General features: G+C 32.0%; 3 protein-coding genes across 17 annotated transcripts in view; 2 read left to right on the top strand and 1 right to left on the bottom strand.

The window, feature by feature from the left end:
• The first annotated feature begins 39 nt into the window (after positions 1–39).
• Positions 40–4,371, top strand: escl (embryonic ectoderm development protein escl). 2 transcript variants are annotated; one of them, XM_085207311.1, is made up of 7 exons: positions 40–196; positions 436–575; positions 1,290–1,461; positions 1,969–2,508; positions 2,784–2,936; positions 3,262–3,378; positions 3,632–4,371. In XM_085207311.1, the coding sequence occupies exons 1-7, from the start codon at positions 173–175 to the stop codon at positions 3,719–3,721; spliced, it is 1,236 nt and encodes a 411-aa protein (XP_085063437.1). In that variant the 5' UTR covers positions 40–172; the 3' UTR covers positions 3,722–4,371. The 2 variants fall into 2 exon arrangements, with proteins under 2 accessions (XP_085063437.1, XP_085063435.1); XM_085207309.1 differs by having other exon boundaries at positions 40–202.
• Positions 4,372–9,637: 5,266 nt separating this feature from the next.
• On the bottom strand, positions 9,638–18,748 carry LOC146539836 (solute carrier family 35 member F3). 2 transcript variants are annotated; one of them, XM_085207307.1, is made up of 9 exons: positions 18,153–18,748; positions 17,858–18,022; positions 17,428–17,593; positions 16,804–16,982; positions 16,306–16,434; positions 14,302–14,491; positions 12,378–12,467; positions 11,878–12,007; positions 9,638–11,671 (listed from the first exon to the last, which is right to left on the bottom strand). In XM_085207307.1, exons 1-9 carry the CDS (start codon positions 18,471–18,473, stop codon positions 11,554–11,556), a joined length of 1,488 nt encoding a protein of 495 aa, XP_085063433.1. In that variant the 5' UTR covers positions 18,474–18,748; the 3' UTR covers positions 9,638–11,553. The 2 variants fall into 2 exon arrangements, with proteins under 2 accessions (XP_085063433.1, XP_085063434.1); XM_085207308.1 differs by lacking the exons at positions 9,638–11,671; positions 11,878–12,007; positions 12,378–12,467 and adding an exon at positions 14,033–14,212 and having other exon boundaries at positions 18,153–18,739.
• Positions 18,749–19,346: 598 nt separating this feature from the next.
• The window catches only part of mask (multiple ankyrin repeats single KH domain), a 41,244-nt gene continuing 38,484 nt past the window's right edge, over positions 19,347–22,106 (top strand). For 9 of the 13 annotated variants that reach the window (XM_085207620.1, XM_085207613.1, XM_085207617.1 and 6 more), the window contains exons 1-2: positions 19,348–19,719; positions 21,065–21,188. In XM_085207620.1, coding sequence (XP_085063746.1) covers positions 19,531–19,719; positions 21,065–21,188 — 313 coding nt within the window. In that variant the 5' untranslated portion in view covers positions 19,348–19,530. Of the gene's footprint in view, positions 19,720–20,047; positions 20,073–20,188; positions 20,324–21,064; positions 21,189–22,106 lie in introns of those variants that run through there. The other 4 variants (XM_085207611.1, XM_085207609.1, XM_085207618.1 and 1 more) reach the window with 3 other exon arrangements.

Below are 22,106 nucleotides of genomic sequence, written 5' to 3'. Positions count from 1 at the left end.
AATGTCATCTTGACAATATTCTCCCGCGAAAATTCGACATTTGACGTTAAGGACGCCACTGCCAGCTGATATGACGATGGACTGAAAAAGTGATAAAATTAAATTAATTTGTATTAAACTCAGTGTTTTAGTGATATTAGCATTTTTTAATTTAGTATATCTAGCTATTAAAATGAACTTTTCTGATAACGAAGCAGTAAGTGTAAGGTTATTGTTACATTCCTTTGTGACTCAGCAACGTGACTTTGTATTCACATTGAGCTTGCATACCGGTTAAAATATACGCGTATATGAATTATATGTACTTATAAACATGACATCTTTGCATGTTATTATGCTAATACGTATTTATAAACCTTGGGTAGAGTATATTTAATAGCTTGTATATCCAGTTGCCCATTATCATTGACATTCCAGTTTGGTACATTTATTTAGGATGACACTTCGAGTGTGGACAGTACGTCGAATACAGACAATACTTCTCGTAGTGAAACTCCAACAAACACTAGAGTAAAGAAAAGGAGGAGAGGCAAGAAGAAAATTACTAAGCAAGTGAAACCTCCATATAAATTTAAGTAAGTTTATATTTGTTATTTATACTATAATAAAACCGAAAATATTGTTCATCAGCTTAAACGAATTTTTACTAAAAGTCATTTTAAGTGATGATTTTTTTAAATAGATTTCTATTAGTCTCAGTTGTTTGTTTGTACATGCTCATTTTTTAAATTAATCTATAGAATTAAATGCAACTTTGTTTGTTGTATATGGTCCTTGTCCACCTAGGCTAGAACCATATATTAAAATCATGCCCTTTCTTAAGTTGTTCAACGTATCATAGGCATCCCATTATATATTAAATTTAATGATTTGGTATATCTCATGTATAACTATGATAGTTCACGTTAGTAATAAGAAATAATGAAATGCCTATGTAAATCTTATGAAACTAGGTTCTCTATGACTATCTGATGCAAGTCTCAATGACAACAGATGTAAAATGGAAATATTATAGCAGAGTCATAAAGTTCATAACTTGCAGACAATGGAAGCTAGTGCTAAGATGCTTCATTCACCAGTATCTGCCACTTTAGGGGTTAGTGGTGTGGAGTGACGGAACTCAATGCCACACTTTGCTTAGCCACCAGGGCAAGGAAATGAAAATATTAAATAGTTAATTCCTATATGTAGGAATCAAACTCACAACTGTTGAATTTCAGACATGCCTCTGCCCCTGGGCCATAACAGCGTAATATACTAGCATGGTATTTATAATTAAATTTTATTAGTTGTAGTGCAAAAGAAGACCATGGCCAGCCTTTATTTGGTTGTCAATTCAATCACCACTTGGGTGAAGGGGAACCACAAATATTTGCTGTTGTTGGAAGTAACAGAGTCTCCATTTATGAATGTCCAGAATCTGGAGGATTTAAGTTCTTACAATGCTATGCAGATCCCGATGTAAATAATAAATTAATTTATATAAATTATATACTTACGAATATATAATATGTATATATAAGAACCTTACATATAAAGGGCAAATAGCAAAATAAAGGGTCGTCTTGTCTAGGCTTATTTCACTTGAGGTAATGAAATATTTAATATTTTCAATTCTTCACCCTGGTGGCAGAAAGTGGGAAATGGAAACGTCTTAATTGGGACAGAATGTCTTAACACCAGGTTTCCTCTGCATTAAAATATATATAATTTCCCTCAAACCTTCTCAAGACATGCCCATTTATAAGTAGCCACCACCAAATATGATTGTATAAGTAGTTTACATGTTGATAGTTCTTGTTTAACATTTCAATATTGATAGATAGATAGATGTTTATTATCACAACTTTATATTGTATATGTAATGGTTACATCTAAATAAACAATAAAATTATATTATATAGAATAAAGATAATGTCCATGCATCGTTTATATAGTTACATAAAAAACTAAAAAAATAACTTTCAGGTAGATGAAACATTCTACACATGCGCCTGGTCCTATGAAGAAGAAACCCACCTCCCACTCCTCGCTGTAGCAGGATCACGTGGCATCGTACGTGTGTTCCACCCCGCCACCCAAACCTGCATAAAACACTATATAGGCCACGGCCACGCCATCAACGAAGTCAAATTCCATCCAAGAGACCCCAATTTACTTTTATCAGCTAGCAAAGACCATGCTTTGAGGCTGTGGAATATTATGACAGATGTCTGTATAGCCATTTTTGGAGGTGTTGAAGGGCATAGAGATGAAGTACTAAGTGCTGATTTTGATTTGAAAGGAGAAAGGATAATGTCATGTGGAATGGACCATTCATTAAAGTTGTGGAGGTTGGATAAGCCGTCCATGAACGAAGCAATCAAACAAAGTTATAATTTCAATCCCCATAGGGCTCTAAGGCCTTTTAACTCTTTGAAGGAGCATTTTCCAGATTTTTCTACGAGAGATATTCATAGGAATTATGTAGATTGTGTTAGGTGGATGGGTGATCTAATTTTATCGAAAGTAAGTACTTTTTTTGTTACAAACTAAGCAGAGAGATCCTGGAGACATTAAATTCTCAAGTTCCCTCTGCTTATCCATTGCGTATAGATTGATATAACTTAACTCCGCGCTTTGCCTTGTTACCAGTGCAAGAAAATTAACATATAAAAAATTTTATTTACCCCGAGTAGGAATCAAACCGTCGCATTTGCAGTCGGAAGCTTGTGCCCTTGAGCCATGACAGCCTCCCAAAATATACGGTTAATATAAAAATATAAATTTAATATAATTTCCAGTCATGTGAAAATGCAATAATATGCTGGAAGCCAGGGCGCTTAGAGGACACCGATCTACGTCCAGGAGACAACTCGGTCACGATAGTGCACAGATTTGACTATAAAGAGTGTGAAATATGGTTCATTAGATTTGCCGTGGACTATAGTCAGAGGGTGAATATATTTATTTTTTCTTTGCTTCACGCTGTATCTCGCGTATAGCAGGAAAGGTAGAGGGAATTTTGTGTTAGATCTATGTTCCCCGCTTTCTGCTTAATATTTTGCTTAAGACGCGCGAAGAATTTTTTGCGCGTTGAGTGGCGGAATTTAACGCCGCGCTTTGTCTTGTAACCAGAGCGAGGAGTATAAAACTATTAAATATTCATTTGCCCTAATGGAAATCGAAACCCACAACTGACGCATTTACAATCACACGCTTGTGACGGCCACTTGTTACAGCTGAAAGTTGGTTAATAAATAAATATGTAATAATTATCAGGTAATAGCGTTGGGCAATCAGTGTGGTAAAACCATGGTGTGGGAGCTGGGCGCGGCCGCAGGCGCGTCGCGAGTGTCGCAGCTGGTGCATCCGAGGTGCCAGGCTGCTGTTAGACAGGTTATTGTGTTTTACATATGTACATAACATTCAGACTCACAGGATTTTTTGATAGTTTTTGTGTTATTCCACACTTAGGAAAACGTAGCGGAATTTGAACTTGGCCTCTTCGAACACATAGCTAATAATAATCCCACTACGTTCAAATTTTTATACGTTTTTTAAAATAGTATCATAATAGGAATATTTTAAAAAATTCCACACAGTGAACAACCTGTATATATATTTTTAAGCAATATCATTTAATTTACAGGTAACATTATCGAGAAATGGCAAAGTGCTGTTGACTTGTTGCGACGACGGCACCATATGGAGATGGGATCGGGTTCTCAACAGCACTTAATATATTAATATAAGCTAAATATGTGATTATTTAGTTTAAATGTCGCTCATATAATAACTCCTAACCAGAAAGACTTAAAAAATATATTTTCAGTGTTTTTAGCCGCGATATATACCGTTGTTTGCTTATTGCTCAGCTAAATCTATTTGACTGAAGGCAATTTTAAAAACTTAATGCCATAAAAACTTTGCTTTGAAAATAAATTTCGACAAAATAATTTATTAATATTGGAAAGAGCGACAGACTGTGGACATTTCAGAGTTCATAATTGAAACTTTTAATTTGAATTGAAGCCATTGTGGAACAGCGTCTGATTATAAACGTGACGGTTGTGGGTTCGATTCCCACTCGGGGAAATGAATTGTTTTCATTTCCTCGCTATGGCACAACGCAAGGTGAAGTTTCGCCACTCGAAATGCAATGTCTCGAACATTTGACGCTATTTTTTCTGAAGCTGAAAAAAAAAGAATTCTAAAACACCAAAATGCTTTACAAAAGTAAAGACACGTGACATTATAGAAATACTATACTAGTATAGTAATACTATAATAAAAAGAACAACTTTTTTTATAAAAATCTCGATATGAATAACCTAATATTAGTTAAAACTTAAAGAAATAAAACACAGACTGGTATTAGTCAAATTAAAACTTTGTTTTATTGCAACAATCCCGCTAATTTGATATTATATTTCTGTTGCCCGGATGGATTCTCCATTTTTGTTTAATAATAGATATGAAAATGTATGTCTGAATCAATTACCTAAATACCTACCTATTTATATACGTTCATATCTCAAAAAGAAGTCGGTTAAAATACTTAACGTTTTTGATGAAACTTAAGCTATTTTCAAGGTTAATTTTTTTTTAGATTTACGCTTTGTTCTAGCCCTGTTAAGTCACTCCGCTCCCCACTATCCGTCAAATTCCGGAGGCATTGCCTGTATAGTGGCACAGCGGTTTGTCTCGACACCAAAGAAAAGAAATGAAAATATTACATATTACATTTCCTCCAGTGAGGAGCGAACTCACAACTTGTCGGGTTTTACAGTGACACGCAAATACTATATATGTGTGATACGATAGATTTCTCACTTGGGAACTTGATTGTGTGAATTCAAATAGCCTAAGAGGAAAACTTATATTTAAAACATAAAAACAACACATCACTTTTATGACAATTGTCGTTTAATGACCAACAAAATGAATCACAGGGGGCCAAGGTGTTATCGTGAACTATGTTACGCTCTAACCACGTGTTCTACTAACGCAATTAAAAACTTCATTTACATGTAAAAAAAACAATAATATTTTCGCAATATTTAACCCTTTTATTAATTAATTAAATACGGTTAACTCTACAAATAATTTTGTATAATCCGACAAAAAGTTTATGAAAATTGTTAAGACAAGCTCAACCATGTACAGTCGTATATTTTCAACGCATAATAATTTTCAATATACTTTAAGTTCTGAATCAAACTGACCAAATGAATTACTTATCATCGCGCTTTCCTGTACTTTAGTGTTTAATGGGGCTCGCGTTTGTTTTTTTAGAGACCTATACCTACATATATCTAGGTGTCTAAAAAACGCAAAATGCATACCCACGAAAATTCACAAAATTTTTGTCGGTCTATAATAAATAAAACTTTATATAAGTGAAGTTTTCAATAGCAATTTGAATACATTTAGTATCTAACATCTAACACCGATAACGACCCTATAACGCTACACATACAATACAACCTAACAACTAAATTACACTTAATGTAAAAATGACAGCGTAATTGAATTTAGTCAACATCCCATTAAATTCAGTCTTTGAACATTTTCTAATTAAACAAACGAGACTGGCGTACATGAACAACCGATACTGATTTAGTTTTAAGTTTGATTATACATAATTGTTTTAAACAAAATCGAATTGAAGATAGAAAATGAAACAATCTTTTACTGTAATTTGCGTAAATGCAAAATATTACATATCAAAAAAATATATAGACTTATATAAAAGTTAGAGGCAACAGATTGTGAGATCGATTTCCACTCGAAGAAATAAAATATTTAATATGTTCATTTCTTCGCTCCGGTATCGAGACAAAGCGCGCCGTTAAGTTTAGCCCCTCAACACACACAATGCCTTCAGAATTTGGCGGAAAATGGGTTACGGAGTGTCTTAACACTAGGTTCCCTTCAGTTACCCTGCTGTGTGCGGAACACAGCGTGAAGCTAAAAAAAATTTAAAGAAAGTAGGGTGGAGGGGCGTACCACTGAATTGTAGCTCCCCTAAAGCACAAGAGTAAGAGAGAAAGTAAAGATGTGTACTTACAAAGTATTGCCTTTTAAACATTTCTGAAACGAATTTACTGAATATTTGAAAAAAAAATTAAAGATGAAGATTTTTTAATTCAAAATATTTGTATATGAGTTATATCTTACGTTACGCACATATTCTACGGCGAGTATTCAGTTATACGAAATAATATAATACAAATTATTATAGCCTAGTAATTATTGGATAACTCCATCAATGTACAAAGGAAATCTATATTTCAAAAATAATATTAATTACATTCATTTATCGATTTTTCAAACTATTCTTTTTTCTGTAAGAGCCAGACTATACACAATTTTACAGAATTAAAATACGACTTAACATAAAATAAATAATTAGGTACAATTGTAATATCTAATTTATTTTACACTTAATAAAAATCAACAAATATTTAACAATAATTCTTAACTCCAAAAGGCACGACTGTAAATAAAACCGCTGATTAAAATTATGCAACAATCACTTAGTTTCAAGATGCTGATTTTTACATTATAATATTATTATTAAATTGAGAAGTCATATATATTAAATGTTGAGATAGCAAAAAGGTTGACTAGATAAGAGATCAATTAAGAGTATGTACCGTGTAAATAGCATAATACAATTGTTTAAGACAAAATTAAAATAATTGTACTAAATTGCAGCAATCAAAAACGTTTAATATACAAAAAAAACACATAAAATTTAATAAACAAAATATAAAAAACACCAACTGACCCAAAAAATCCACATACTACACAATCATATCCATTCTATAACAATTACATAAACACACTTCGAACCCTCCATCGAACAAAATCGAATCTACAAAAACAACGATTTGTACATCGCCATTAGAGAATACAAAACAAATTGACAAACCACTATTATTATTCATAGATAGGATTCTGTACGACGGAGTGTCCGATTGAAAGCTGACCCCACTAGCGCCATCCGCCCCGTATGACATTATTCAAAAAAAAATTACCAGGAACTATCAATAATTGAAATTTCCTTTCCATCTCAGAAGCTACATTCTTTTCTATTTTACCTAAGAACAAGCAAAAAAAATCCCTTTCGTGGATATATGTTATTATTATTCTCACGTTTGCTATTGTTGTCAACTTTCAACAATACCGGAAATAATAAAGGAATCCCTGTTACGATAAACAGATATTAATATTTTTTTAAAGTTTTTTAAAAAATCAAATATCTTTTTGTATCATATCTCCCGCTACTGTGAACGACGAACCCGAACGAAACTACTACAATTGTAACAAAAGTAGTTGACAAAAAAGCGTAACTTACTTTCAGCAAAAAAAAATAAATGCGACAAGGGCGTTTAGGACGTCACTAATAAATAATCAGCTTTATAATAAAAAAAAACAAAACATTAAAATATCGCAAGCATAAAAACATACATTCTATTTATAATGTATTTATTATCTATTTCTATTTACATGGTATAAACTCTTAGTTTCATAGATAAAACAAAAAATATTTCTCGTGAAATCGGCACAAGTAATGTACGCCATCATTAAGGTTTAAAAAAATATATTGGTCAAAAACAAATGGCACTAAAATATCCGAATACGGACAGGACTTAACTACTAAATGTTTCCAGTTCCGCTTACATATCACCGTTACCACAAAAAGAATTACGAAATTTTTCCTTTAAAAGTATTTTTTCAATAATCCAAAATGCCAAATCAGAGCCTACGCTCATATACAATTATTCAAGTTAACAGGAACAGGAATAGTGAACTCTGTGGATACAAAAGATTTATTGTTGATATTGAATTGTTAAATATTGAGCCAAAATGAGCATTTGCTTGAAATGTCAAATGTTAGTAAAAGACAACAGAAACTTTAAATTTATATTTAAGTTTCATTTTGATTATTATTAACTTGGCTTGACGAGCTGCCGCTATAGATGTATATATTGAAATATCTTAAGGGTTCCTATATGTTCTAGAAGAAATAACCGGAACCCTTATAAGATTACTTTGTTATTCGTCTATCTGTCTGTCCGTCCGTCTAACAATATCATAATTTTATGCATATTTTAATTAATTCTTCGTCAATCGATTATGACATTTTTCACCTTATGAATGTAGTATTTATTGATTATAATAATTGAAAAAATACTTTAAGACATCTACAAGGTTGACACACAAAGGATTTTGTGTTCAACATTACAAAATAACTAATTTACACATTTTCGTATTATAAATCCAAACAAAATCCATCCATTCCAATTTTTATTGTCGTTAAACCAACGTGTCATTCGCCATTTAATAATTTCAAAAGTATCATTTTAAGTTACTATTAAGGCTTAAAAGCGTTTCTTGGTGATATGTGCATAGAACTTATATTTTTATGGTCAATTTGGTATCGTGCTTCTTCGCTGTCAAGCTACAACAAGCTTTGGCTTATAGCGTCATTCTGATAATTTTATAAGCACTTATCTTGGATAGAATTAGATTTCATAAAGATATATTATAACTAATATTAGGAGTAACGTCTCAAGAGTACAAAGCTATATTAATAATTCAACTTTGCTACTGTTTATAACCATATTCCAGTAAGAACTCATTCGATACACGTAAACCTACTAATCAATATGACTAGGATAAAAATACAAAACTAACCTACATTGGGGCGGTTGTTTAAAATTGTAAGAAAAGAAATAAATGAAGATAGTAGGAAATAATTTGAGAGAAAGAAAATTTTAGTTTCTATATAAAAATTACTAAGCCTACAGTCTTTTTCCCTGACTATAATAATATATATAATTTTTGATCAACCAATTAAGAGAATACATTTAATTCCAATCGGAAGCTATTCTTAATTTTTTGTATTTAATAATAAAAAGAAATAACACACTATAAATAGATTCAACTACACTAGCTACTGGGTATCACAACATCAATTATGGTTCTTATAAATACATACTGTATGTATGAATGTATATAAGAATAATTTTATTAAATCTGAAGAATAGGAAGATTAAAGTTTTTTTTTATTTAAAGATATTTGCAAATGTGTTATATTTATATATTTCTTTCATTTTAAACTCAACACTTTACTCAGCAATCTTAAAACAAGCTTCTTTTTTTATTTAGAATATTCTCGATTAATTTCGATACACAATAATATTCTCCGTACAAATACATGTCCGATTCGAAGTAACCATCACATATCATTGTGCTTTTCCCTAACACTAGATTTCTAACCCTACATTTCTCTTCCATCCATCTTTACTTAAAGAGCTACCCCTTAAACTTTTATTAATAATAATCAAGATCTATATAGTTAAAAAAAAACAATATGAGTAATTTTAATCTGTACAAATTAATTATAGAACAAGTTTGTCTAAATAAGAATAATTTATCTGATAATTTTATGATAATAAAATATCGAAATCTGTCTGTAATTCATAATTTTTACATTTTGAAAATAGATTCTAAATAGTAGTCAGTCAATAATTGAAAAAAATCATCACGTGAATATCAAAAATTGCCATGGCTCTGTATAATATCATTATTTATTATTTTAATATAATTCATTCGTATTGCTTAGTTTCAGTTCAAAAATCTACTTTTTTTTTTGTATTTTTCATTTTTATTAGAACGAATCGAATCTGAATATTACGTCTAATGTACTGTGTTGCCATCATAGGTGCGTGTGGTTTCTTCTATAAAAATATTTATGCCTATTTTGCTTATGTTACTGACTTTTTTATTATAACAGTGACAAACGTTCTTAACTGTTAGGTATATAACATTTTCATATAATATAAACTTTTAATACGCTTTTTATTACAAAATCTTAAAAGCAATACTACCACAGCTATTTAGTTTGGTAAGCAATTTCTCAATCTACTTTTCAATCTATCTATTAGTATTAATATATTTGTTTTAATTTAACTAACTTTTTTATAGTTTTTTTTTAAAAGTACTGCTTTAAAAAGTTTTAAATATATGCTAACATGTTGAGCATTAAAGATCATTTAAGTAGTACCAAGCACGCAAAATGCCATGATCTTAGGCATTAAAATTCATTAGTATCATTGAGTATTTCATTTAATATATTTTACCTCCCGTTTATCCTGATTAATATTAACAATGTTCACTATTCAAATTTACGCCGAATTTTGATATCAACAATATATTTTATAGATATATTTAACAGGGTATGTTACCAATTTTTAAATAAAAACTAAAACGATATATAGTTTTTTTTTAAATGTTTTAAAATTATATTTTTAATAATCCCTACAACTTAATAAATTAAGTAATTCACCCAAGTCTGTACATAATACGTTATACGCTACACAATATACAAGTTATTTGCAACTGTACATTGAGCTCTGCTATCGGTCGCCGCGGCGTGGACGATATACGCAATTTATATTATGTTTTTTATATTATTTAATGTATATATATTTATTTCCGTGTTTAAATTTCGATAGGTTTTAATGTGTAGTAAATTTTTATTTTATTTATTTTGATTAAGTAATAAAATGTGATAGGAAGGAATAAATTTTTACGAGAATCATAAATTAAAAATGACATTTAGAAAAACAATGTTGCCCTTACAAAAAAAATTGTTGGGTATTAATTACATTTTTGACATCTCAGTAATTTTCAATACAAAATAATATAACCAATATCATAGATAAATAAACATGAAATCAAACATGCAATATTTAACAGATTACGATCAACATGTACCAGGGAAGCATAAAGCAGAAGAGATCTCGAGACACAGATGGAAAATAACTTGGGAATATTTCTCCCATATAAAAATTTTTACTTATATTTTTTTATGTGAAGTCCATAAATAAGCACTGTGCTGATATAAAAAAAAGTTATCTATTTATATTTCTCATATATTTTGCAATAAAACTTACCAGGGAAGCATGAAACGTGCGAAGTTTTGAAACAAGTAATGTTCTCTCATATAATAGCAAAAAAAAATTGCAAGTAACTGGGAAGTTCGCTGGTAAGCTTATTTTTATACTGTTGAAAAAATTAATCCAAAACTACAAGGGGTGCATAAAGCGTTAGTAGTTACGGGACCTGTACGGACAGGGCCCGTAAATAAAATCTTTGATTTCAAAGTCAATGATTTTTTTTAAGAAACAACATACATACGCATTTACTAAAAATAACTCTAATGAGTTTAACGTAAAACGCAATACGCAATCCGCAAATACCAGGAAAGCATAAAACATCAGAAGCTCTAGAACCTGTTATTACTTTAGGCATTTTACAAATCAATCAAATAAGCTTAAACTTTTTGTATTCAACACAAAAAAGCTCCCAATTCACAAGTACCAGGCTCACATAAACTACAAGCGGTCTCGAGATCCCAACTCCAGCACAAGGACAAGAAGGACAAGCAAATGGAAAGTAACCGAGGAAGGTAAGGATAAGGGTAAGCGGGTGGGGCAAAGGTAAGTAGGTAAAGTAGAGTAAGGTACAGGTAAGGTAAGGGTACAGGTAAAGCGGTCACCGCACGCGGCCCGAGGGCGAGCGCAGATGCGAGCGTATGTACCCGGTGCGGTAGTCGACGGCGTCTCGGCTGCGGCCGCCGCCGTCCGTGCCGCGCTGGCGGCGTCGACTCCATCTAGTAGGAAATTATTTATCTTAATTATTATTTATTTACAATGTGATCGATACATGGAAAACAATAAAACTGGTCATTTTTAATTTTCGAGAAAGCGGCAGTTAATCTTATTTTTATCATACACGGGTGCTATTATCTACTAACAACTTTAGTTATATAGACATAAATAATGTATATTTTAATTTTCTTTCGTATACATAGCTCACCTTAAAAGTCTCATAATATAATCAGGCCAATTATCTGGGAACATGACTAGAAAGAACCCGACGGTTATTAAGATGATGCCGGCCAACTTCATCCCCTCGAATTCCACCCCATACAGCACGACGTCTAATGCTACGATAAAATAATATTATATGAATATTTAAAAATAATAATATTTAATTTCAACAATTGAAGTTAAATAGAAAGATGCTTCTGTTTCCGCTTCATTTTTTATTACACAAGTATGCAGACAAAAACTAATGTCAAGACATTCCGAATGTATAAATTACGTAATAGCAAAATTCATTCCATGGAGTCAAACCCACAACCATCGTCAGTTTCCAGTGAGAATGTACTGCATGTTACATCAATATAACTTAAGAAATACACAAAAATAGATAATTTGCATAATTTAACATTAAAATATTTACAATTTCAATTAAATTATTATAAACCAGTACAAGAAACATTTTTAAAATATTTTTTTAACTATAAATCTTACCAGCAGAAATGGGGACAGCCGTGATAAGTCCGAGAGATACGAAAATATTGTACGTCATCAGGTTGCCGAATTGGAACACCAAATGAAACACTGCAATGAAAAAGAATTAACAATTTCAATAATTTATAATATTTATGTCAATGGAATTTAAGTTCTAAAACCTATTAATAATAGCTTTAGTGTACCTTATGAGTTTTTAATCGTCCACACTCACGGCCATTACGAAAGGCAATTCAATAATATATATTTTTTGCACTATCACGCTATATCCCTTATAATAGTAGGCATAGAAAATATACTTTCAAGACACTCCATCCTTCCCTTTGCACCCGAGACATTTCGTATTGAGTTGCGTAACTTAACGTCACTCGCGGTTTGCCTCGTTAACAGAGTGATGAAAATGAAAATATTAAATATTTCATTCTCAAATGGGAATCGAACCCACAACCTTTCGTGTTAACAGTCATACATATATCATAAATATTTATGTATATACAAAGATATTCCAAATAAAATATCACGACCATTACGAATATGTGGATATTCACCACCAATCCCATTCAGTAACGAATTTGAAATTAAAATATTTAGCAAAAAAATTGCTGTAAAACGTAAATTCAAAAGTGTAAGCCCAAAGCGTTTTAAGTTTTTGTTAGTCGCATCTCGACCTACATAGTGGATAACGCCTTGCATTCAATGAATGGGCCACATTTATCTTGCATTTGCGAAAACTTTCATATATCTTTTTAATATACTATAGCATCCGAGACACCAATGTATTACATTTTTTTTCAGCTTCACGCTGTATCAGGCATGTAGCAGAGCAGAGGGAGCCTAGTGTTGAGACAGTCTGCTCTTCACTTTTTCATTTCCTCGAGTGGGATTCGAACCCACAACTTGTCGCGTTTATAGTCACATAATTGTGCGGTTGTGCCATGACTGGCCTCAAAAATTATATTACGAGGGGCATTCAAAAAGTAAGTTTCCCTATTTTTTAAATGATGTAAAAAACAATTTTTAGGTTAAAAAACGTATATTTATATATTATTTGAAACATAAACTATTTTTCTACATAGTCGCCTTCGACTTGGATACATTTTTCGTATCTTTGTAGACGTTTTAGCAAACCTTCCTTAAAAAAAGACGTGCCCTGTTTTGCACACACTTTGCGGTAACTCAGTTTATCTTTCAAGATTGTAAAGATTGAAGTTCGGCAAATCTCAATATCAGAAGGAATCTGTTCAAGAATATCAGCAATAGTCAGTCGCCTGTCATTTTGAAAGATTTTTTCAACAGCTTCGATAGCTTCGTCCGTAGTGGCTGTTTTTGGCTGTCCTGCACGCTGTTCATCGTTCACACTGCTCATCAGTACTCCATCGTCGTACATTTGCACACTCATACAGTTCTCATCGTAAACTTGCACTAATTTACTGTGAGTATCGTTTCCATTTAGTCCTTTAGCAGTAAGAAATCGAATAACTGCACGCAATACAATATTGGACAAGTTTTCCAATGGTACCTCCATTGTTGTCAATCTTAGACTGCTAAAAAAACTATTTTCGGTCATCAATATCGGTGCCGCTCTTACTAGCAGACCCAAAACTGAAACTATGTTCAGTGTGAGCCCGCTGGATGGTACGCATTAAAAATACCAGACCAGCGAAACTTACTTTTTGAATACCCCTCGTAATATTGAACAATCTGAATTAAAACGTACATTATCTATAGTCTATTCATTTGGGCTTGAGATAAAAAGTGTAAGAGAAATAAAACGTTCTCAAACTTTTGATTCAGTTTTATAAAATACATACGGAATTCGGTTCCGGTACGGGACCCTAAAAAAATTTTAACACAAAATTAACAACAACTTAATATATAATTAAAAATATATATTTCGTAAAACAAATCAAACAAAAACACTCACTAAGCAAAGCACAACTCGCCACCAGCAGCGATATCCACGGCATCCTATGCTCCGGCAGCTGCTCGGTGCCGGTGAGGTAGAGGGCGAGGCAGACCGGCCACAGCAGCGTCGCGTTCACGATGCCCAGGATGGAGAAGAAGAGGGCGCGCTGGCCTGTACTCACGTCGCCCATCACTTTCTTGAATAGCACCTAGGAAAAAAAAAATAGTACCCAATAAATACATAAGATTCTGTATACCTTCTGTTTGTACACGCTATTGTAGAGTCCTACTATAAGTAGAAATGTTTATTTAAACTCATCTGAGGAACTATGATTTAGATAAAATAGGATTTGAGAAAAACCATTACGTATATGAATACCACATTCATGAGGCAGGCTATGTATAATTATATTAATTAGAATTATAAAAAAATAACGCTAAAGTTCTTAATCAGCTAAATAATAATAAAAAAGATAAATAATTAATATTCTGTTCTGTTCTTCTGTAATGGAATTTCGAACGTACCAAAATATTAATATTTGTTTTGATATTATACACCTATTATGATAACAAATTCAATTTTCAATTGAAGAATAAAAGGATAGGTCCTGATTTTAATTAAAGTTTCTAGGCGTTACACGCTTTGGCTTCAGAACGAGAAATCAATGTTCATTAAAATTTATACCAACATTAATGACCCAAAATAAAAAGTAAATTCATAAAAAAAAAAAGTTCTAAAGAAAACGTCAAAGTGTATAATTCGTCTACGACGTCGAGCTTTGATTGCCCCTTTTTAATAGTCCGTCGTGATAGTATCGCGCCCTAAATACAATATAACACGCGATTGACTTACAATAACTGACTAATTCACTATTTCACTTAAAACAAACAAAACTACTTCAGTCAATTGATATTTGTAAGAAAAATGTTGAAAAAATTAATAAAAAAACCGTTCTTCACGCCGCGTTTCATCAGTGGGAAAATATATTGTTTTAATATAATCATACTTTAAGCACAATTTGTATTGGAGAAGCTCGCTCGCTCAGGCGCAGTTGCACAAGCGCGTGACTGTTAACGGTACAGGTTGTGGGTTCTATTCTCAGTCAAGGAAATAAAATATTAAGTATTTTCTTTGGGTCTGGTATCAAGGCAGAAGCACCGTGTTGAGTTCCGCTACTCAGCACGCAATGCGCCCGGAATATGGCGAAAAGTGGAGACTGGAATGTCTTAACACCAAGCTCCCTCTGCCTACCCTGCTAAATGCGGGATACGGCGTGAAACAAAAAAAAATTAAAGCTCAAAATTAAAAAGCTTAAATTTATACAACGTCTTAGAATTCAAAAGTAACACGCACTCGCACGTTTAAGTTTTGCGTGTTACTTAAATCACGAAATAATATTTTGTCGATTTGATTTAAAGTAAAGTCCACCGATTAACATTTGGACCGTTTATTTTGAAAGTGGTATAAGTCCATTTTTAAGAAAAATGAGCTATCACGTAATTCATGCTTAATTTAATGTATTTTTTTTATATATAACTAGTCTGAGTTTAATTTCTCAAAAAAAAACCCATGTTTTGAACAACTTAAAATCGGTCGGTAAATGAAATTACATAATCATCGTCATACTAACCTTTAATTTTCTCGAAACAAAAGAAAATGGACTTACACCACTCTCAAAATAAACGGTCCATTTATTAACGAGCTTAATTAAATCACATGAAGGAGTTTCATAAACATAATTCCTCGCATGCCACACGAAAAAATGTAATATTGTTTCATTTATTCGTATAGAAATAAATACTGCATCGTAAAATAACATAGCCGGGTGGCGGTAGTGCGGCAGGTTATGGGTTCGATTCCCACTCGAGGAAATTAAATGTTTAATATTTTCATTTCTTCGCTCTGATAAAAGGCAAAGCGCGACGTTGAGTTCATACATTCAAAATTCAGATAATGACCTCGGATAGAATAATAAACTAAACCAAGTAATAAATAAATATATATATATAAATATATAAAAACCTTAAATATAGCAAAACCGGCGGCAGCGCACGCAGCCAGCACCACCCCGCCCAGAGTGGAGCTGCCCGTGATGCCGTCCATGTACGCCAGCAGCGCTATGCCCGTGTCGCACAGGATTGCCGCCACTATCTGTATTGAAGGTAGAGACTATTGTAGTGTACACTGCTTTGGTTAAAACTAGCAGTGAGGACTTAGGAGAATATTTTATTTTGTCTTCAGTGTGTTTAAAAAAGGACAACATTAATTAATACACTACACCATATCCTTAAAATATAAATGGAAATAGAATATCACTAAATTTGCTCTTCCATGTATGAAAAATAATTAAAAATAACGAAACCAATCATTAAAGTACAATAACCATCTAGAAAAAAGTTTATATATATACTATTTTCTTATCAAATTCACTACAGCAAAAAAATAGCACGGCGTTATGTTACGCCTTCGAAAAAAAAGCATTAAACCTACAAAACCCACAAAATAAGAACAAACACTTACCCTAACACCGACGAATTGTTCATGCAATATCACCCAAGACAGTAAATACACACATGAGACGTTAGTCGCAAACAAAGCTACCACGTCAGTGGACAGGAGTATCTTTAATGCATAGGTGTACATATATATAGTGACGACCCACAGCAAGCAGAATAGACCGCAGCGGCTTAGAAATCGGGCTGAGAAATTGTTAAATTGTTATTAGAGGTGTTTATGAGGCAACTTGTATAATAATATGAATGTACTTAGGTCTTAATTAAAAATATTAGTGCTAAATAAATTTTACATTTTTTTAATATTTTGAATAATATTCCTGAATAACATTGTACATTTACTGTCTCATAAAGTCATAAATTATTGTATAAATAATCATGATCACTTATAAAATATATTGCATATTGATTATAATTTATCATAAGTAGAGTAGAGATTATAGAGATGTAAAGTGTAGAAATGATTCTAAAATGACATCCTGCCATAACTATATTTAAACAAGTTTTTATGATTATCATATTTGTGAACCCCTTGGTATGTACTACAGTCAGACAAGCTATGCACTATGGCAGTCTTAACACTACACACATAATTTTTCATTATTTGCTACACAATATTGTATTTACTTACCAAATGTGAAGCCCTTATCTTTGAAGTCAGTGAAAGCATCGGCCACAATGGCATTTGCTGACTTGCACTTATTGTGAATAAGCATAATAATCAAATAGAGAGGATAAACAAAAATTAGCCAGTTTGTACAGAACCATGCCGTAAAGAATGGTGCATTGTAATAGTGCTAGAAAAAATTAAAACATTAAATTAGTTTATTTAAAAAAATTACATATAAATAGAAATAGAAATATATATTTACAGAATTAACAGACATAGTTTACATAGGTACTTAAGTATATCAAAAATATCAATTTTCCAACATCATTGGCTTTTTAGGCTCTTATTTTTACAATGACTACATTGATTATATTTTATAACATTTTTATACATAAAGTAGAACAGTTTTATTCTAAACAATTTTAGAGGAAGTTAAAAAATTTCAACTTACATGTGTGCGAATTCTAGATGTGTAGTTGTTATCTAGAGGTGGTTCAGTACTGCTTAGAGAACTATCAGTATGTGGGTACTTCTGGAGGTACATATACTTTATACAGTGTGTCACAGTCACCCAGGATGCAACTATAGTGGTTGTGACACAGAGGCCATAGTACATCTGTAAACATTACACTATCAAAGGGTGCAGGAGATGCCATACTAATGCACACATTACTCTAAGAATATTAATTAATATAATCTTAATCTTAATGCCATAATATCGTAATAAAATATTATAGCAACCGAACCTTTTTTGCCACTTTTGAACAACATGATCGCGGGCATTTTTTATCACGTAACTGACGTTCTTCATCCTGACTACTTGCTGCTGATTCGCTGTAAGCCTGCTGCAGCGAAGGTTGCGTCGTCAACGGCGGTGCTGAAGACACCGAGGTCTGAGGAGTGAGCGGTGCCCGCGGGCTGAGCGGTGTCGGCGGGCCATTGGGACGTTCGCGCTCAACGTCGCCACCCTGTTCGCTTTCCACAACTTCTTCAGTAGTTATAATAACAGAAGGCGTGCGTACTCTCTTTGGATTAAAAATAGTAGGCACGTCCCCATCCCTAGCCATATTTCTTAGTGGCTGCCTAGGTAAACATTTTTGAAATTCTGGTTTTTTACTCCAACAGTACGTGGATTCACTAAATTCAATTTACAGCATAACCATTTCGATGAGAATAAACTTCACCTCTTTTATATCTCGTCCACATTTCGTATTTAATTGAGATAATCATTTAAAAACACATTATAAATTCAGATTATACTGAGAAAAACACGACAATTATCATCTGAGTCTTTGAAATACAAATATTTTCCGACCATTTTCCACTTTTCCCCACCTCATTTTATTACAGTCGGTGTTAGAAAGAGAGAACTATATATTGAATAAAATTCTAATATGCAATTTAAAGTTATATCGTGTAAAAATTAAAGGCTATGATTGAATAACGTCGACAATTCTAGTTTTGACTTTTGAGTAATAGAGCAACATATCTTCTACAATTTCTTATTATTTTGTGTAGGCAACTCTCATCAATGAACCAGAATATATTGCCTAAAAGTATTAGCATATTATGTATTGAATAAAATAAATAAAAATGTTATTAATAAAAACAGTTATTAATTCGTTTATGATATTTTTTTCTTCTTAAATTTATATAATAAAAAAAACTGCAAAATAAAATTGTCCTGGAAAATATTTACAAAAAAAAGCTTTACATTGTATTTCTCGAACTTTACTTTATTTATTTTAAAATTTTATGATAATATTATTTTGTATATTTATTTAACTCATATAAAACTTAAAAACTTTAATGTTTACATAATAACCATAGACAAACTTCTAAGTTTCTATGTCAAGTAAAAAGAAAATATTGTCTATAAACAATATGTAACATTTTTTAACGCAGATGGCAGCACCTAAAAGTTCGGATTTGAATCGCCAGAGGGAGATAATTGGTTAGCCTACTTGAAGCATCCGGGAACCTCGCCATAGTAGTAGACATGGCGGGTATCAGCCTGGCTAAATGACGAAATAAATTTTGTTTGCTAATATAAGAACGTGTTAATTTGGTAGAACAAGTGTTGATACTAAGAGACTAATTAAGTTATATTGGATTAGGATAAAAATGCAGAATGTTGGACAGTCTGAAAACAGAAATATCGATAAGGTGAATGTGCAACTTGATGTGGTAAAATCGTCCACTCCTCAGAGTTCGGCTTCGAGTCCGGCCAAATCTGAAACCGAAACGTATTCAGGAGCACCTGCCAAATACATGACAGACTCTTCGGAAAGCGAGGATGACTCTGTATCTGAGGTAAAACGTGTTTTGTTTTCGGCAGAGGCGGTGGCAGTAGTGAGGGATTGTGATTATCTGTACCGCTAAATGCTGCAAGGGACATCTTGTACATGACTGACCATACAATTTCTTTTTGTATCAAAATTACATTTTAATCAATCCTTTATGCCGTTTAATGTTCAAAGCGCATAGTAAAGAAAAAAAATCACATTCGAGTTACGGTACAAGTTGCTTGCCAAATATTCCGTAAAACGTCAGAAAGTCATAGGTACATACGTCCTACTGAGTAATGCATGAAATTATTTATGCCAGCCGCTCCTAGACGATATTCAATTGATTCTTTGTAATTCTACGATACGGGCTAAATCGTCGTAAGACATTTTTCATTGTCTATTTGTGTTTTGGATAGGGCTCGATCTACGGTGGCCATGTTTCCTAAATCACATGCATAATAGTCGATGCGAAGTGCTGAATATTGTTTTCGTGACGTTATTTCGATATGATTGAGTGAATTATATAATTTTTATGTGAAATAGCAACAAATATCATAGACGATGTTGTGTTTTGTGTCGTCACGCGTACACGAGTCTATCACAGTGCCCGCTACGATTCGCGCAAAAATGTTGGTTACAAATGAATTGCAAGGACCATTTTCAATAATAATTAGTAGTAAGCTCGTCCGCAAGCACCACATTGTCAGTATATCTCACATTTTTCTCATTGGTGTTATAGATCTTGCTGGCTTGTTTGTGCCTTAGCAGGCCAGACCTGTTGGTAAGTGGAAGACCACATTGGGTGCAGAAAGAAAGCTTCACCAACACCAATAGCTGTTGCAGTTTGAGTGGTTCATAATTTTAACCTGCATAATGTGTGTGCGATGGACAAGTTCCATGTCATAATTATTTGTATTTAATATTGAATGGTCCTTGTTATTCTAACATTTATATATTGCTTTATTATTAATAGTTTGTTTAATTTTTGCAGTGCATTTGTTATTGTTAATAACCTAACCTATTTTAACTTCCAAACTAAATTAATAATTGAAAATACACTCATAAGCAAAACATTTACATTAAAAATAACCTTTAAATCAATTTATGGCTATGTATTATTCCCTAACAAATTAAACAAAGAATGTTATTAGTCACCAGAGACAAGTAGAGAGAAAAACATTTGCATAATTCATGTTTGTTGATAATATATATATTTATCAATGAATCGAACTTGTGTGTTTGATTTTTTATTTTGTTACATTGTTACTAACTAAACTGCCTAATCTATACAAATTGTCACAATTAATGACACTTTTATATATTAAATTGAATGTAAAATAAAATATAATAAAATGAAATTTTAAATTCAGGCGGAGATGGAAGAAGAAGGTGTTGGTACAGATTCATCCAAGTTCCTACTTTCCCATGATGATCCAGAGAGAGCAGTTGATCCCGACATGCAAACTCGACTGGAAACCCTCCTCGAAGTAGCGGGTACGTCTCACAGAAACTATTATAATATTAATTAGATTAAATTGTAAATAAAATAACCTAAAAATGCTTTAATATCATCAAGTATACCACTATCACAATATTTTAAATATGTGTGGAAAGCAGAAAATGGAGTGTCTTAACACTAGATTCTGTCTATCCTCCAGGAATATGTGGGATGAATCTTGAAATATACCAGAATCTTAAAGTACATGTTCATTGATATATGTTTTCTTAGTAACTGAATTAAATATTCATACTATGAAAATTATTGATATATACACATTTGATAAATCTGCAAAAAAAATCAACTCTTACAATAGAAACAACTTTATGTATGTAACAAAAAAACAACAATATTTATTGATTCAAAACCTTTTTACTAATTAACACTATGTATTTATTGCAACCAACTAAAAATAATTAAAATTCTAAATTCCTACTTCATAAGGTAGTCAAAGTAATGATAATTGTGATGTGTATTTTGTCAAACATATAATAATATTATTTTTTATCATTATCTTCATAAAACATTTGTTCCATTATTTGACTCAGTTATATTTTTGTTGACAAAACATTATAATAAATTTAATATTTTTAATTTTACCTATCACACATATACATCAATTGTGGCCAAACCAACAAATTTTATTTTTCTTAGAGTATTTTATATTGCAAATGAACTAATATTTTAAACTATTGTTGTTATATTAATGATGGATTTTATGATAGAATAACGCTCCAGCACTTTGTATACACAATTTATAACAACCTATGTGGCTTAATATTTTAATATTATGTTAGTAAAGTGGTAGTTTCAATACTATTCTTTACATTTCATAATGCTAGAATTGTAAATGTCACATAATAATAATTAAGCTATATAGAAAGCTATATGTATGTATATAAAACCCTTCACCA

The sequence above is a fragment of the Heliconius melpomene genome, chromosome 3 (genome assembly GCF_056956725.1).
Source record: "Heliconius melpomene rosina isolate 202511_hmr_F chromosome 3, ASM5695672v1, whole genome shotgun sequence".
NCBI lineage: Eukaryota > Metazoa > Arthropoda > Insecta > Lepidoptera > Nymphalidae > Heliconius > Heliconius melpomene.
The sequence above is the reverse complement of the archived record's forward strand: the minus strand, read 5'-3'. Positions and strand labels throughout refer to the sequence as shown.